Here is a 17164-nt window from a genome sequence, read left to right as displayed (position 1 = left end):
GACACTCACATGAGACTCCACTGTCAAAAGGAGCAGGCCACCGCATTGCGACCCCTGTGTTCCACCCTGGGGATCGTGTCTGGCTGTCTGCCAGGCCTCCTCGCACTCTGCCTGCCCTGCAAGAAACTGAGCAGCGGGTTTGTGGGGCTGTTCAAGGTTCTCTGGAGGATCAACAAAGTGACACATAGATTACAGGTTCCGAGTGACAAATGTAGCTCACCTTCATTTAAAATCTCACTTCTCAGGCTGGTGGTTCCTGGTCCCCTAGCTAATGCTTTCCCCCATGACACCCCTCCACCCCCCTGGATATCGAGGGGAGTCCGGCCTATGCCATCAGATCCCTACCGGATGCTCGACGTTGTGAGGGTCGGCTCCAGTATCTGGTGGACTGGGAGGGGTATGGCCAAGAGGAGCAGTGTTGGGTTCCGGTAGAGGACATTCTGGATCCCAACATCATCTGTGAATTCCACCTTCGCCACCCGCTCCTCGTCCTCGGGGTCGTCCCTCTGATCGGCGTCGTCCTGCGGCCGGAGGGGGGGGGGGGTACTGCATTCGACATCGCTGGTATACTAACCAGCAGTCCTGGGATTCATCATTACGCACACCTGCCCGTCATCATGATTACTCATCTGGACTCCATCACCTTCCTGATTACCTCCCCTATACAGTACATATGAGATGAGTATGTAGGATATGTAGACATTATTAAAGTGGCGTTATTTAAAGTGACTAGTGATACCTTTATTAATTCCGTTTATTAAATATATTAAAGTGGCAAGAGTTTTGAGTCTGTATGTTGGCAGCAGCCACTCTGTTAGTGATGGCTGTTTAATTTTGGATCTACCCATCCCGGATCCGGGATAATTGAAATCACAAGTGAAATATATTCAAACACAGCTTAGCCTTTTGTTAATCACCCTGTCATCTCAGATTTAGAAAAGATGCTTTACAGCCAAAGCAAGACAAGCATTTGTGTAAGTTTATCGATAGCCTAGCATAGCATTATGCCTAGCTAGCAGCATGCAATCTGGTCCCGAAAACCAGAAAAACAAACAAATAAAATCGTTTGCCTTTGATGAGCTTCGGATGTTTTCACTCACGAGACTCCCAGTTAGATAGCAAATATTCCTTTTTTACAGAAAAATTATTTTTGTAGCCAAAAATAACTCTGTTAGTTCTTCACATTTGGCTGAGAAAACGACCGGAAATTGCGGTCACGACAAAGCCAAAAAATATTCCAAATTAGCTCCATAATATTGACAGAAACATGGCAAACGTTGTTTAAAATCAATCCTCAAGGTGTTATCTAAATATCTATTCGATAATATATCAACCGGGACAGAGATTTTTTCAGTAAGACCGGGTGGAAAAATGGCTACCTCTGTCTTTTGCGCGAGAAATACACAAAGAGCCATCAGGTGGACACTGACACAATGTTGTTGTACACGCTCATTTTTCAAAATAAAAGCCTGAAACTATGTCTTGTAATACTAGACACATTAAGGAAGCCATAGAAAAAGTAATCTCGTTGATATCCCATACACTGCTCAATAGGGAAGCATAGGAAGGGACTCTCATTTCTCATTCTTTTGCCTGCAATATCAGTTATGTTATACTCACAAACAATATCGTTACAGTTTTGAACATTTTAGAGTTTTTCTATCCTAAGCTGTCAATTATATGCATATTCTATTTTCTGGTCCTGAAAAATTGCCCGTTTACTTTGGGAACGTTATCCCCCCCAAAACAATGACCCCTAGATTCAACAGGTTAACAGTCTGATGGCCTTGAGATAGAAGATGTTTTTCAGTCTCTCAGTCCCAGCTTTGATGCACCTGTGCTGACCTCACCTTCTGGATGATAGCGGGTTGAACAGGCAGTGGCTCAGGTGGTTGTTGTCCTTGATGATCTTTATGGCTTCCTGTTACATCGTGCTCTGTAGGTGTCCTGGAGGGCAGGTAGTTTGCCCCCGGTGATGCGCTGTGCAGACCGCACTACTCTCTGGAGAGCCATGCTGTAGATGCCATACCAGGCGGTGATACAGCCCGACAGGATGCTCTCGATTGTGCATCTGTAAAAGTTTGTTTTAGGTGACAAGCCAAATTTCTTCAGCCTCCTGAGGTTGAAGAGGCACTGTTCGCCTTCTTCACCACACTGTCTGTGTGGGTGGACCATTTCAGTTTGTCCGTGATGTGTACGGCGAGGAACTTAAAACTTTTCAACTTCTCCACTACTGTCCCGTTGATGTGGATGGGGGGATGCTCCCTCTGCTGTTTCCTGAAGTCCACAATCATCTCCTTTGTTTTGTTGACGTTGAGTGACAGGTTATTTTCCTGACACCACACTCCGAGGGCCCTCACCTCCTCCCTGTAGGCTGTCTCGTCGTTGGTGGTAATCAAGCCTACCACTATAGTGTCATCTGCAAACTTGATGATTGAGTTTATGGCCAGGGAGTACAGGAGAGGTCTGAGAACGCACCCTTGTGGGGCCCTAGTGTTGAAGATCAGCGTGGTGGAGATGTTGTTTCCTACCCTCACCACCCGGGGGCGGCCAGTCAGAAAGTCCAGGACCCAGTTGCACAGGGTGGGGTCGAGACCCAGGGTTCCGAGCCTCATGAATGAACAGCTGTTCATTGCTGTAGTCAATGAACAGCATTCTTACATAGGTATCCCTCTTGTCCAGATGGGATAGGGCAGTGTGCAGTGTGATGGTGATTGTCGTCTGTGGACCTGTTGGGGCGGTTAAGCAAATTGGAGTGGGTCTAGGGTATCAGGTAAGGTGGAGGTGATATGATTCTTGACTCGTCTCTCAAAGCACTTCATGATGGTTGTGTTTTGGCTTTGAAGTTCAGATAATTCATCCACTTTCCTTCTCTCAGTTTTGTTCTGCCCTTTATCTGTGTTGTCTAACAATAACATGCCGTTAGAACACATTAACCGGTTATTTAGATGACGCAGTACATTTTTACAAGATACGGCCGTCTTAACTTACTTCCACTGACCAAAAGTTATACCTATCATTTTTTAAATTTCATGCATAGTGGGAATCGCATTTGTACAACAAGCCAATTACATTACGGAACCATTAGCGGATATTTGCAGAAGCGTGCGGCTGTGAAAGACTAAAAAGCATGCGTGCGTGCGGCTCGAAAGGTTTGTGCTGCAAATATTGCATGTTTTTATATTCACGTGGTGTATCTTCCTCCTTTTTCTCAACAGCCTCTGTGCAGCTCCCGTGGCAGAGGGCGCTCTCTCAGAATAAGGTTCCGTACTACATCAAGTGAGTAACACTTACTGAAAACATGCTGCTTTTGCATGCTATAAGAATCATTTGTGCTTATTGTATGGTAACTCATTTGACTTGTGAGTGCGTGATTCTATTAATGCTCTGAAGTTTCCTTTAAAGATCGAATCCTCATTTGGGGAAACAGCGCCACTGTTCGCCCCCAGCACCTTTGTTATAGTTTTTGTTTTGTTTATGAGAGGAGAAACAGGGGAGAGCGTCCCAAACGGACGTGGCAGTTTCACCAATTAAGTATTAAACTTTAAGGGTTGGATTCAATTCTTGAATGTTTCCACAAGCATAATATTGAATTTGAAGTGATTCGCAGTGCAATGTCAATTGTTGCTCATTCATTTTGCCGGGGGGTCTTTCCGATTTGCATAATACCTGTGATAATGACAAAGTATTCATGGACCCTTTTGCAGTCGGTCTATAGCAGCGGTATCACAGCTTAAGATAGGTGCCCATTGTAATACATTCACACACAGGCTTAGCAGCATGGTCGATTAAAAAAGCAGAGAGGGAGGGAGAGGCTTGTGCTGATAGCCACTCAGGATGGCTTTCAGACCGACACATGCAGAGAGAAAGAGACAGAGACAGGTGGATACAGAAAGTGGATAGAGATATGAGGGCTACTGAGAGATAAGTAAACTGAGAGAGAAGGATATGAGTAGAAAGAGAAAAATAGTGATTAATAGGAAATGACAGTCGGAGAGAGATGGAGTGGGGATGAAAGAGGGAGAGGGGGTGATAAGGAGGTAGAGGTACAGAGACAGGTTGTGAGAGATACTGAGTGAGACAGGGAGGCATCCCTGTGAACACCTGCAATTTGTTTAGCCCTGGAGCTTTGCACTGGAAAGCATCAGAGATGAAAGCAGCAAGAGGCTGGGAAGAGAGGACGGGCTTAGAACTATGGAATCAACAACAGCTCTCTGTGATCACAGATGTTGGCCCTCAAGCGGCCGACTACTGAACCTTTGCCTGCCCCCACACACACACACTTTTTACCATATGTACCATTCTTGACTCTGTATTACATAGCACAACAACTTCACCACGGGTTTAGCTGAGCCCCACTCACATTCATCCTGAGTGACCCTATAAGATGGGGAGAAAGGGCGAGAAATCAGCCTATTGACAGCCTTCCTCAAATCCAAAACGCTGTAAGGTTTTCACCTCATTCAAATGAATGCCACCACCGGGAGCTGCAACACTCAGTTATTGCCACTGTTGTCATCTGTGATTAAACATCTGTCAAATATCTTCTGAGTGAATTCAAAACTCTGCCACAGCCTTCACAGGGCTAATTGTAAGGTCACTTACAGTGTAGTGATATTTCTGTGACCACAACATCAGGCTTTGGCACATTAATTTGGCTCTTGCCCCCCACCTCTCTCATCCAACTTCTCGTCGGCCTGATTGCACAATGACCGCTGTTTAAACCACGCCGTAACCCCGTCGCTCTCCTCCCCGGGAGAAGCGACAACCTAGCAAATCAAACGGTTACACACGGACACCTCAACACACTCTGCCATCCTAGTTGACCCCCAGCTGACCTCTGGCATTTCAGTGGGCTCAGACGTCCAGAACACTGTCAGGGTATAATAGTGGACTGCCGCTGTCTTCTGTCCACATAAGAGCTAGCTTAAGCTTCACATTACACTCTACGGGACATGTGTGGCATGGGTTTGCATTTTTCTAAATGCAAAGGAGAAGAGGAGAGAAAAAATATATAACATTTTGAGGGTAGGAGTAGAGGAAAAATGTATTTGGAATATGTCAATTGGAGAATGCAGGTACTTCTGGTTGGAGATAAGTCTACCACAAGAAGATGCAGGAAAAGTGTTAGATACACTTGTTAGATATATTTGCAGTTTTAGTTGTGTTTCAGATTATTTTGTGGCCAATAGAATTCAATGGTAAATCATAAGTGTCATTTTGGAGTCCCTTTTATTGTAAGTAAGATTATAATATGTTTCTGAACACTTCTGCATGACTCTGGATGCCACCATGGTTACAGATAATCCTGAATGAATTGTGAATAATGAATCAGAAAGTTAAAGGAGGCACAAAGATCATACTCCCAAGACATGCTAACCTCTCATCATTACCAATAACAGGGGAGGTTAGCATGTTTTTGGGAGGTATGACATTTATGCATCCTTCATCTTCTCTCTTGTCTGTGATGTGGATGAAGTAGCCAAGCCAAACAGGAAATTCCAGGGGAAGTAGTCATTATGCAGAGGATTCTAAACACTGTAATTATGCACCCAGTATCCGAGGCAACCTGGAGCCAGGAAGAAGCAGAATAGCAGACTCACCTCTGTCATTCTATTCACACTACTCTGCTGCAGCTTGGCCACACACTCTTGTAAACAACACTTTCCTGTAGCTTTTTGGTTACATAAATGTAGAGTTTCCTAGGTTTTAGGTAGTATTCCATCCCAGAGGCCCGTTGTAATGATGTTCACTCTTCACACAGATATGTCATTTAAGGATGTTTTCGGGGGAAATGTGCTGCTATCTATATCACTCACTCATTCACTCCCTGCTGAGGAAAGATTCAGTAATAATAGTATGTATTAGTATCCCCGATTAGCTGCTGCCAAGGCAGCGGCTACTCATCCTGGGGTCCAAACAGGAATCAAAACACAACAAATAAAATACACAATATACATAGCACTACATTTACATTACAATTTAGCAGATGCTCCCATCCAGAGCGACCCACAGCCAGTACATTCATCTCAAGATAGCCAAGTGAGACAACCACATATCACAGTCGTATCACAACCACGTGTCACATATCAGGACATACTGCAATGCAAAAATGAAATAGAAACAAATGTCTGTCTCTCTTCACAGTCCCGTAGTGCCGTAATGTGTTCATGAATATGGTTGTATTGCTAGTTTGAGTTACCTAGGGTTGCAGAGAGTTCCATGTAGTCATGGCTCTATTTAATACTGTGTGTTTCCCAGCCTCTGTTCTGGACTTGGACTTGGGTATTCAAGTAAGATTAAATAAAACGTTATTAGTCCCCTAACCAACAATGCAGTTAAAAAAAATACAGATAAGAATAAGAGATAAAAGTAATTAAAGAGCAGTAGTGAAATAACAGTAGCGAGACGATAAAGGGGGGTACCGATACAGAGTCAATGTTCTTTGAGGCACTGCAAATAGTCTGGGTAGCCACTTGACTAGATGTTCAGGAGTCTTATGGCTTGGGGTAGAAGCTGTTTAGAAGCCTCTTGGACCTAGACTTAGCGCTCCGGCACGCTTGCCGTGCGGTAGCAGAGAGAACAATCTATGACTAGGGCCTTCCTCTGACACCGCCTGGTATAGAGGTCTTGGATAGCAGGAAGCTTGGCCCGGTGATGTACTGAGGACCCATGTCAAGTCTTTTCAGTCTCCTGAGGGGGAATAGATTTTGTCGTGCCCTCTTCACGACTGGCTTGGTGTGCTTGGACCATGTTAGTTTGTTGGTGATGTGGACACCAAGGAACTTGAAGCGCTCAACCGACTCCACTTCAGCCCCATCGAAGAGAATGGTGTGCTCGGTCCTCCTTTTCTTGTAGTCCACAATCATCTTTGTGAAGCTCCAGTTCAATTGCTTGTATTCCGAGTCTTTCTTATTACATAAATAAGTACTAAGTGTTAAGACACTACAATGGCGACGAGGATGATTACCTGCAGTGTGCATCACGAATACAGATGGAGTTCGTAGGAAGAGAGGAAGATTTTGACCCTGTAGCACAACAGCTAGCAAGCAGTGAAAACGAGGGGAGAGCTGACGAGAACGAGGCGGCAGATCAAAGACCTGTGGAGCCGGAGGTAAAGAGAATGGCTAGCATCGGGAAAATAGATGTGTTTGATGACACGCAAGAAAACTGGGCAACTTACATTGAACGACTGGAACAGTACTTCATTGCAAACGACATTGCTGATAACAAAGAGTACCAGCGTTGTTGAGTTTAATTGGCCCAAAACCATACAGTTTGCTAAGAGATCTGACTGCCCCTCTGAAGCCCTCAAATAAAACATTCACAGAGATTGTGGAGATATTGCAAAATCACCTATCACCTAAACCACTCCTCATCGCGGAACGTTTTCGTTTCCACAAGAGAGATCAGAATGAGGGGAGGGGGTTAGTACATATGTAGCAGTGTTGAAGAAACTGTCGGAACATTGCCAGTTGGGAGAGAACCTAAATGACACATTAAGGGATAGATTTGTTTGTGGACTGAAACATGAACACATTCAAAAACGTTTGCTCACAGAATCAGAGCTCACGTTTGCAAAGGCTGTTGAAATTGCTGTGGCTATGGAAATCGCGACTAAAGATGCATTTGAGTTGCAAAGTAAAAGAAGTACTGACCTGTCACAAATTTCCCTGCACAAGTTTTCACGCAGTCGACAGCGCCCCGTGTGGCCGAAAAATGCAACAGGTGTGACAGAGATGGTCACAGAGCAGAGGATTGCCGTTTCAAAGACGAAATTTGTCACAAATGCAGTAGAAGGGGCACATTCAAAGAGCATGCAAAGCAAAATTCAGTCACAACAGGAAAACTGAGAAAATTAAAGGGTCTGTGAATGCACTAGCAGAGAACAGTGGCAGTGATTCAGATGAACGATTAATTGGTACAATGGAGTTAAACACAGTGACTTCTCCCAGCAGTAGCATAATATGGGTGACACCAGATATCGAAGGCAAACCCCTCAAAATGGAGCTGGACACAGGATCTGCAGTGTCTATAATTTCCACTACTGTCTACAATGAGCATTTTAAGGCTATCAAGCTGAAGAACACAAATGTGTTGCTGAAGACATACTCAGGAGAGAGATTGAGTCCAATGGGGGCGTTGCAAGTCAGAGTGCATTATGGAGGGCAAACACAGCAGTTACAGCTGTATGTTGTGCCTGGAACTGGCCCCCATTATTTGGCAGGGAATGGCTTTCAAAAATAAAGCTGAATTGGTGTGACTTGAAAATGCTCCACACGTTCCAGTCAAAGAGAAAGGCACAGACCAAACACTGGAACACTTGCGGAAGAAATACAACACAGTTTTCAGTGATCAGATGGGAACAGTAAAAGGCTTCACAGCAAAACTTGTACTAAGAGATGATGCAACCCCAAAATTCTGCAAAGCCAGATCTGTTCCATACTCCCTGAGACCAAAGGTGGAAGCGGAAATCGATCGCTTGCAGGATACAGGGATCTGACGAAAGTGGACAGAAGCGAATGGGCCACACCCATAGTTCCTATTGTGAAGAAAGACGGGTCTGTTAGAATGTGTGGGGACTTCAAGGTAACTGTGAATCCAATGTTGCATGTGGACCAATACCCCCTACCACGTCTGGATGACATCTTTGCTGCACTAGCTGGTGGGAAACACTTCAGTAAAATCGATCTGAAACAGGCTTACCTGCAGCTACCGTTGAAGAGAGTTCCAAACAGTACCTGACAATAAACACACACAAAGGTCTATACAGGTATAACCGCCTGGTTTTTGGCATTGCATCAGCCCCAGCCATTTGGCAACGAACTATTGACCAGATTTTGCAAGGAATCCCAGGAACCCAGTGTATCCTGGATGACATGATCATAACAGGACTGGCTAACCTGGAAGAGGTCCTGAAAAGACTGAAAGAGTATGGTCTACAGGCAAACTTAAAGAAGTGTGAGTTCTTCAAAGACAAGATTGTCTTCTGTGGATATGAGATTGACTGCAATGGATTGCACAAAACACAGGACAAAATCGAGGCAGTGGTACAGGCACCACGACCACAAAATATCACAGAAGTGAGATCTTTCACGGGACTGATCAATTACTACAGAAGATTCCTCCCAAACCTTTCAGCAGTACTCCAGCCTCTAAATCAGCTCCTGGAAAAGAATAGGACATGGCGGTGGACAGAGCAGTGTGAAAATGCATTTCTGGAGGCAAAACGGCTCATAACATCTGAACAGGTCCTGATGCATTACGACCCTGAAATGCCAGTGAAGTTGGCTTGTGATGCGTCCCCTTATGGATTAGGGGCAGTCCTTTCACACACACTGAAAGATGGGTCAGAGAGGCCAGTTGCATTCGCGTCACGAACATTGAATGATGCAGAGAAAAACTACTCACAAATCGACAAAGAAGCACTGGCACTAGTGTGGGGCGTCAAGAAATTCCACGCATACCTATATGGCAAGCGTTTCACACTGGTTACAGATCACCAGCCGTTGCTTTCCATTTTCAGTCCAAAGAAATGCATTCCGGCAATGACAGCAGCCAGGTTACAGCGATATGCCCTGTTCCTTGCCAGTCATATGTATGTTATTGAGTTTAAGCCGTCATCCCTCCACACAAATGCAGATGGATTATCCAGACTGCCGTGTACAAGAGAAAGACAAAGGAGGGTGGATGCAGTGGACATGTTCCATACCGCTCAGCTTGAGGCACTACCAGTCACAAGCACAGTTATCAAACAGGAGACAAGGAAAGATGTGACCTTGTCAAAAGTGGTCAGGATGGCCAGCTACTGGCAGAAAGGAGCTGACTCCGTATTTCCAGCGGAGAAACGAAATTACAACGTTGTTTGATGTGGGGAATGAGAGTCATGATACCCCAGAAATGCCAACATCTAGTCTTGCAGCAACTACATGAAGGTCATGTTGGAATTGTCAAAATGAAGCTGCTCTGAGGAGCCACTTCTGGTGGCCAGGTCTGGACCAACAGATAGAAAATATGGCAAAGAACTGTAGTGGATGTTTGGAAACCCTTCACATGCCTGCTCCTGTCCCAGTCCACCCATGGGAATGGCCCGCAGAGCCATGGCAGAGAATTCATGTGGACTACGCTGGTCCCTTTGAAAAGCACATGTTTCTGGTTATAGTTGATGCCCATTCCAAATGGCCAGAGGTGTTTTGCACTGACTCCTCCACCTCAGCTCAGACGATAGAGTGTCTCAGAACAACGTTTGCACGCTTCGGTTTGCCACTGCAGCTGGTAAGTGACAACGCGCAAGCTTTTGTAAGTGACGAGTTTACAAGATTCATGTCAGTAAATGGAATCAAACACTCAACCTCAGCTCCGTACCACCCTGCCACCAATGGGATGGCAGAACGCTTTGTGCAAACCTAAAGCAAGGACTCCGTGCAGCAAAACGAGACGAAGGGACTTTGCAAACAAAACTGGCCAAGTTCCTGGCCTCCTACCGAAACACCCCACATGCCACGACAAATGAAAGCCCAGCCGCACTGATGTTCGGGAGGCCTCTCCGCACACAGCTGGACATCATGAAGCCAAACAGGCGTAATGAAGTGCTGAACAAACAAGCCAAGATGCTCTCCGGTGGCCGGGAGCGCCATCTCCAAACAGGACAGGAAGTGATGGTGCGAGACTACAGAAGAGGAGGGAAATGGACAAGAGGGACCGTACACACACAAACGGGACCCAGAACTTACCAGGTTCAAGTGAGCCCAGACATAATGTGGCGGCGTCACATTAACCAAATGCATTCCACGGAAAACAGCACAACAATCGAGAGAGAACAGGCACAGAGAGCTCCTGAGAGTGACACACAGGGAACTGTAGAGGACGGTGGGGCAGTAGAGAGACCCCAGGCTGAAAGAAGGGAACGTGTTGATGAAGGTGCTGCTATAGCAGACGCTATAATGGAACAAGCACACACTGAGGATGTTCAGGAGCCTCCAGACAATCCGAGGCGCTACCCAAAACGAAGGCACCGTCCACCAGACAGACTAGACTTATAAACAAACAAACAAAAACGAACTGTTCAAGTTCAAATTAAAAGATGCAAAATAACTACAAGAAGTTCTGGGAAATGTTTCAGTTGTGGTTTGGTAAAAGTAACTCTGATTGTATAAGAGAAGGAATGTTATGTTCTGTTAATTACTGATGTCCCCTTTAAGGATGGAGCACCCTTGGTCATGCGCAGTATTGTTCTATGTTATTCTGGTACTAACTAGTTTGAGTAAATGTGAAGCTCCAGTTCAATTGCTTGTATTCCGAGTCTTTCTTATTACATAAATAAGTACTAAGTGTTAAGACACTACAATCTTGTTACCTACCCTTACCACCTGGGGTTGGCCCGATTGCAGTTTCAGGTTGCAGATAGAGGTGTTTAGTCCCAGGTTACTTAGCTTATTGATGAGCTTTGAGGGCACAATAGTCTTGAACGCTGAGCTGTAGTCAATGAATAGCATTCTCACATAGGTGTTCTTTTTGTCCAGTTGGGAAAGGGCAGTGTGGAGTGCAATGGATATTGCATTATCTGTGGATCTTTTGGGGCAGTATACAAATTGGAGTGGGTCTAGGGTTTTTGGGATGATGGTGTTGATGTGAGCTATGACCAGTCTTTCAAGGCACTTCAGGGCTACAGACGTGAGTGCTATGGGTCGGTAGATTTTTAGGCAGGTTACCTTAGTGTTCTTGGACACAGGGACTATGGTGGTCTGCTTAAAACATGTTGGTATTACAGACTCGGACAGGGAGAAGTTGAAAATGTCAGAAAAGGCACTTGCCAGTTGGTCAGCGCATGCTCGCAGTACATGTCCAGGTAATCCATCTGGCCCTGTGGCCTTGTGAATATTGACCTGTTTAAAGGTCTTACTCACATCGGCTGCGGAGAGCGTGATCACACTGAGCGTGATCACAGCTCTCAACTGTGCTTCCCTTTATAGTCTGGTTTGCAAGTCCTGCCACATCCGACGAGTGTCAGAGCCGGTGTATTACAAATCGATCTTCGTCCTGTATTGATGCTTTGCCTGTTCGATGGTTCGTCAGAAGGCATAGCGAGATTTCCTATAAGCTTCTGGGTTAGAGTCCAGCTCCTTGAAAGTGGTAGCTCTAGCCTTTTGGCAGCTCTAGCCTGCTGCCTGTAATCCATGGCTTCTCTTTGAGGTATGTACGCATGGTCACTGTTGGGACGACGTCTTCGATGCACTTATTGATGAAGCCAACAACTGATGTGGTGTTCTCCTCAATGCCATCGGAAGAATCCCGGAAAATATTCCATTCTGTGCTAGCAAAACAATCCTGTGGCTTCGCATCTGCTTCATCTGACCACTGTTTTTATTGATCTAGACAATGGTGCTTCCTGCTTTCATTTTTGCTTGAAAACAGGAATCAGGAAAATAGAAAAATGGTCAGACTTGCCAAATGGAGGGTGAGGGAGAGCTTTGTATGTGTCTCTGTGTGGGGAGTATGGGTGGTCCAGAGTACTTTTTCCTCTGGTTGCACATTTAACATGCTGATAGAAATTTGGTAAAACAGATTTAAGTGTCCCTGCATTAACGTCCCCGGCTACTAGGAGTGCCGCCTCTTGGTGTGCTCTTTCTTTTTTGCTTATGGCGGAATACTCTCTCGGTATGTACTATGGTCTACAGCTTATCATGAGAAACTCTAACACAGGTGAGCAATAGCTCGGTACTTCCTTAGATATCGTGCACCAGCTGCTGTTTATAAAAATACATAGACTGCCGCCCCTTGTCTTTACCAGACGCTGCTCTTCTATCCTGCCGGTACATCGTATAACCAGCCAGCTGTATGTTGATGTTGTCATCGTTCAGCCATGACTCCGTGAAGCATAATATGTTACAGTTTTTAATGTCCCGTTGGTAGTTTAATCTTCCGCGAAACTGGTCTATTTTATGGTCCAAAGATTGCACTTTCGCTAGCAGAATGGAGGGGAGTGGGGGTTTATTTGATTACCTGCGAATTCTCAGAAGGCAGTCGAACCTTCGGCCCCTCTTTTCCCGCCTCAGAAGGCAGCCGTATCAGAAGGCAGCGAATCCTTCGCGTCGGGCTCGTCAGAGTCGTGAAAGGAAAAAGAGGATTCGGCTAGTCCGTGGTGAGTAATCACAGTCCTGATGTCTAGAAGTTATTTTAAAATAATAAGTTAGAAACACAGCAAATAAGCGAGCAAAATAACATAATCGGCTGTGGGCACATAAAACATCTGCCATTTTCTCCTCTGGTTGCAGGTCTTGTTTGGCACCGATGAGACAGTTCGGTACCTTCAACACATCAACACCGGTGGTGCTGATCTCTGAGTTCCTGTCTGAGCTCATTACCCAAAGCTGTTATATCTTCCATGTTGGCACCAGATATTACACAACAATTACATTCCAATACGCATTACAAGTAGAATATAATTGACTCGGAAACATTGGTGCACACATGGAAAAGACTAAATCTCTAACCGAGTTTGATAATGAATGTTGCATTCTATATGGCACTTCCAAGCCTCTTTGGTCGATTCAGGCAGTAGCTTCAGAACAGCCAACCTTAACTGCTTATTTAAGAAGATGCATCTCTGTGTTGTTCTTCAAATCCGAGAGATTCTTAAATTGTCACTAGTTACCACTAGTTTCTCACTGGGACACAATAATATCCAATCGACCGTGATTGAATCAGGCCCTGACTAGTGTAGGACAGCTAAAAAAAGACACTCTGAGCGGTGCTCCAGTGATATTTGCAATGCAAGATGTGTGTGTGTGTGGAGGAAGGTGTGAAAGTGTCAGCCATTTCAGAGCATGATGAATAGGGATGAACACCTGCTGACGGCTTCTGTAGTCAGTCTCCCCTGTGTTCTACTGTCAGCACTTCACTAGCTACCCTGTCTTTTCTCACTCTCTCTCTCTCTCTCACTCTCGCTCTCTCTCTTTCCAACTCTCTCTGTCTCTCTCTCTGTGGAGACAGTCTCATCCACAACAACCTAATCACAGAGACACTGGCGTTCACAACAGAATAGACATCTAATTTTAAACCCACGACTTCTTTTTAAAACGTTAAATCATTACAGTCCCTTGATACCAGTGTGGGTACAGGCAGGTTTTTTTTTCCGAAGCGGAATACCTCCAATTTTTATCAGTTCTCTGATCACATGAAGCAGTGCAGCAGACAGACTGACACAAACCCCACTCCTGCTTATCAATGTTGTCGTCTGGAGTACTAGACTCAACACGACTCTCTCTCCTTGATCAGATCTGTTTTTTTGTTTTTTTGTTTGCGTTTTTAGTTCAAATGTTGTTTATTTTTGTTGATTTACCATACCATATTGAGAGGGGGCATGTGGAGATGAGAGGGGTGTGTGAGAGGGGTGTGATTGTCTGTGTCTCCTTGTGCATCACTCTGAAGGCGTCCTGGATAATTTGTATGCTTTGGTAATCACAATCAAATCCGCGTTTCTGATTTGTGTACATGGGCCTCCATCTTTAAGCCGATGAGACAACAGGTAGAGAAGGCAGTCTAGACAGTGATTGCACAGAGCAATTTATGTGTGTGTGTGTGTGTGTGTGTGTGTGTGACAAAAGCCTTATCGTTATCCCCTGTTGTTTTCCAGCCACCAGACTCAGACTACCTGCTGGGACCATCCAAAGATGACAGAGCTCTACCAATCGCTTGGTATGGAACACCTACACAACCAGACATGCATGCGCACACACAGACTTTACTCCACTCAAAAACTTTCAATCCAAGATAGCGTAGCAGTCGGACGTGGGTTTGTCTTGTCCAGTCTCATTTTTTTCGTATATATTTTAATCTTAATATATCAACCTACGATCTAAATATACTTTCCTGCCACCTGCCTCACCCAATGTGGTACGGATCTGCTATTTTTATACGTTACCACTGGAACCTCCATCAGAAGCTAGCCAGCTAACTAGCTAATCGCTAGTAGTCACTGTTAGCCATGGCTAGCGGTCTTCCCCTTTAGATCGGACACCAGTCAGCTTTAGCTTCAATACCTGCCAGTCTGCACAGCGCGATATCAACCCAGAGAATATCGGACAGCTTTTCTCCACCACATCACCAAATTCCTGCCGCAAGATCTGGGCCATTACACCGGATCATCGCAGCAAGCTAGCTGCAACAGAGTGGGTACCGCTGACTAACGCCTCTGTCCCAAAGCAAGCACCAGGTAGTCTTGAGCAAGCCTCAAGCTAGACCCATCTCTCGGCTAACAAAAGAGGTATACCCGCTAATTTGTGGGCTACAATACCTCTTTTGCCAAAGGGCCTGGACCCTTTATTGCCTACACGGAGCCCCGCCGAACCATCACGACTGGTCTGCAGACGTAATCGTCCGATTAGGTTTCAACAGGTATTTCCGTTGCGATGTCACCAAAGACCCATCTGCTAGCCCCGGCCCGCTAGCTTTCTGAACACCGTGCCTCCTGCTTGCCTAGCATAGTAGCGACTACCGAACAGCTTCCGGACTCACCAATTGCTGTTTATTGGACCATATGATCACCCGGCTACACATGCCTCTCTCTAATGTCAATATGCCTTGTCTTCTGCTGTTTCGGTCAGTAATTGTTTTCTTTCACTGTAGACCCACTAGACCAGCTCAACATGCCTGAGATAGCTATTTTGTCACACACCCCACACATGGGGAGACCTCACCTGGCTTAGGTGGTGTCTCCAGAGATGCAAGCTCTCTCATCGTTACTCATTGCCTAGGTTTACCATCACTGTACTCACTTCCTACCATACTCTTGTCTCTACATTATGCACTGAATCTATTCTACCACACCCATAAATCTGCCCCTTTTATTCTCTGCACTAGGCGACCAATTCTTATAGCCTTTAGCCGTACCCTTTCCTATTCCTCCTCTGTTCCCCTGGTGAGGTAGAGGTTAACCCAGGTCCTGTAGCCCCCAGCATCACACCTATTCCCCAGGCGCTCTCATTTGTTGACTTCTGTAACCGTAAAAGCCTTGGTTTCATTCATGCATGTTAACATCAGAAGCCTCCTCCCAAAATTTATTTTATTCACTGCTTTAGCACGCTCTGCCAATCCTTATGTCCTTGCCATGTCTGAATCCTAGCTTAGGAAGGCCACAAAAAATTCAGAGATTTCTATCCCCAACTACAACATGTTCCATCAAGATAGAACTGCCAAAGAGTTCGGAGTTGCAATCTACTGCAGAGATAGCCTGCAGAGTTCTGTCATACTATTCAGGTCTGTGCCCAAACAGTTCGAGCTCCTACTTTTAAAAATCCACCTTTCCAGAAATGTCTCTCACTTTTGCCGCTTGTTATAGACCCCCCACCCCCTTCAGCTCCCAACTGTGCCCTGGACACCATACATGAATTGATTGCCCCCATCTATCTTCAGAGTTCGTACTGTTAGGTGTTCTAAACTGGGATATGTTTAGCACCCCGGCCATCCTACAATCTAAGCAAGATGCCCTCAATCTCACACAAATTATCAAGAAAACTGTTAAGGTTTTCTTGCGGTGAAAGAGAGTCAGACCAAAATGCAGCGTGGTATTCTTGATACATGTTTAATGACGATGAAAAAACAAACAATACAAAAACAACAACCGTAACGTGAAAACCTATACAGCCTATCTGGTGCAAACAAACACAGAGACAGGAGCAATCACCCACGAAACACTCAAAGAATATGGCTGCCTAAATATGGTTCCCAATCAGAGACAACGATAAACACCTGCCTCTGATTGAGAACCACTCCAGACAGCCATAGACTATGCTAGAAAACCCCACTAAGCCATAATCCCAATACCTACGAAAAACCCCAAGACAAAACACACCACATAAAAAACCCATGTCACACCCTGGCCTGACCAAATAATAAAGAAAACACAAAATACTAAGACCAGGGCGTGACAAAAACTACCAGGTACAACCCTATATCTGTAAACATGGGCACCCTCATAGATATCATCCTGACCAACTTGCCCACTAAATACACCTCTGCTGTCTTCAACCAGGATCTCAGCCATCAATGCCTCATTGCCTGCTTCCGTAATGGGCCTGCGGTCAAATGACCACCCCTCACCACTGTCAAACGCTTCCAAAAACACTTCAGCAATTAGGCCTTTCTAATCGACCTGGCCCCTGTA

General features: G+C 45.3%; 1 protein-coding gene across 1 annotated transcript in view; it reads left to right on the top strand.

The window, feature by feature from the left end:
* Positions 1-17164, top strand: part of LOC115108028 (utrophin-like) — a 67792-nt gene that overhangs the window by 32787 nt on the left and 17841 nt on the right. Inside the window, exons 8-9 of the mRNA XM_065015569.1 lie at positions 3219-3279; positions 14636-14697. Of these exons, the coding sequence (XP_064871641.1) occupies positions 3219-3279; positions 14636-14697 (123 nt within the window). The remainder of the gene's footprint in view (positions 1-3218; positions 3280-14635; positions 14698-17164) is intronic.

Source organism: Oncorhynchus nerka, unplaced genomic scaffold, assembly GCF_034236695.1.
Source record: "Oncorhynchus nerka isolate Pitt River unplaced genomic scaffold, Oner_Uvic_2.0 unplaced_scaffold_129___fragment_2___debris, whole genome shotgun sequence".
NCBI lineage: Eukaryota > Metazoa > Chordata > Actinopteri > Salmoniformes > Salmonidae > Oncorhynchus > Oncorhynchus nerka.
Note: the sequence above shows the minus strand (reverse complement) of the source record. Positions and strands in the feature narration are given on the sequence as shown.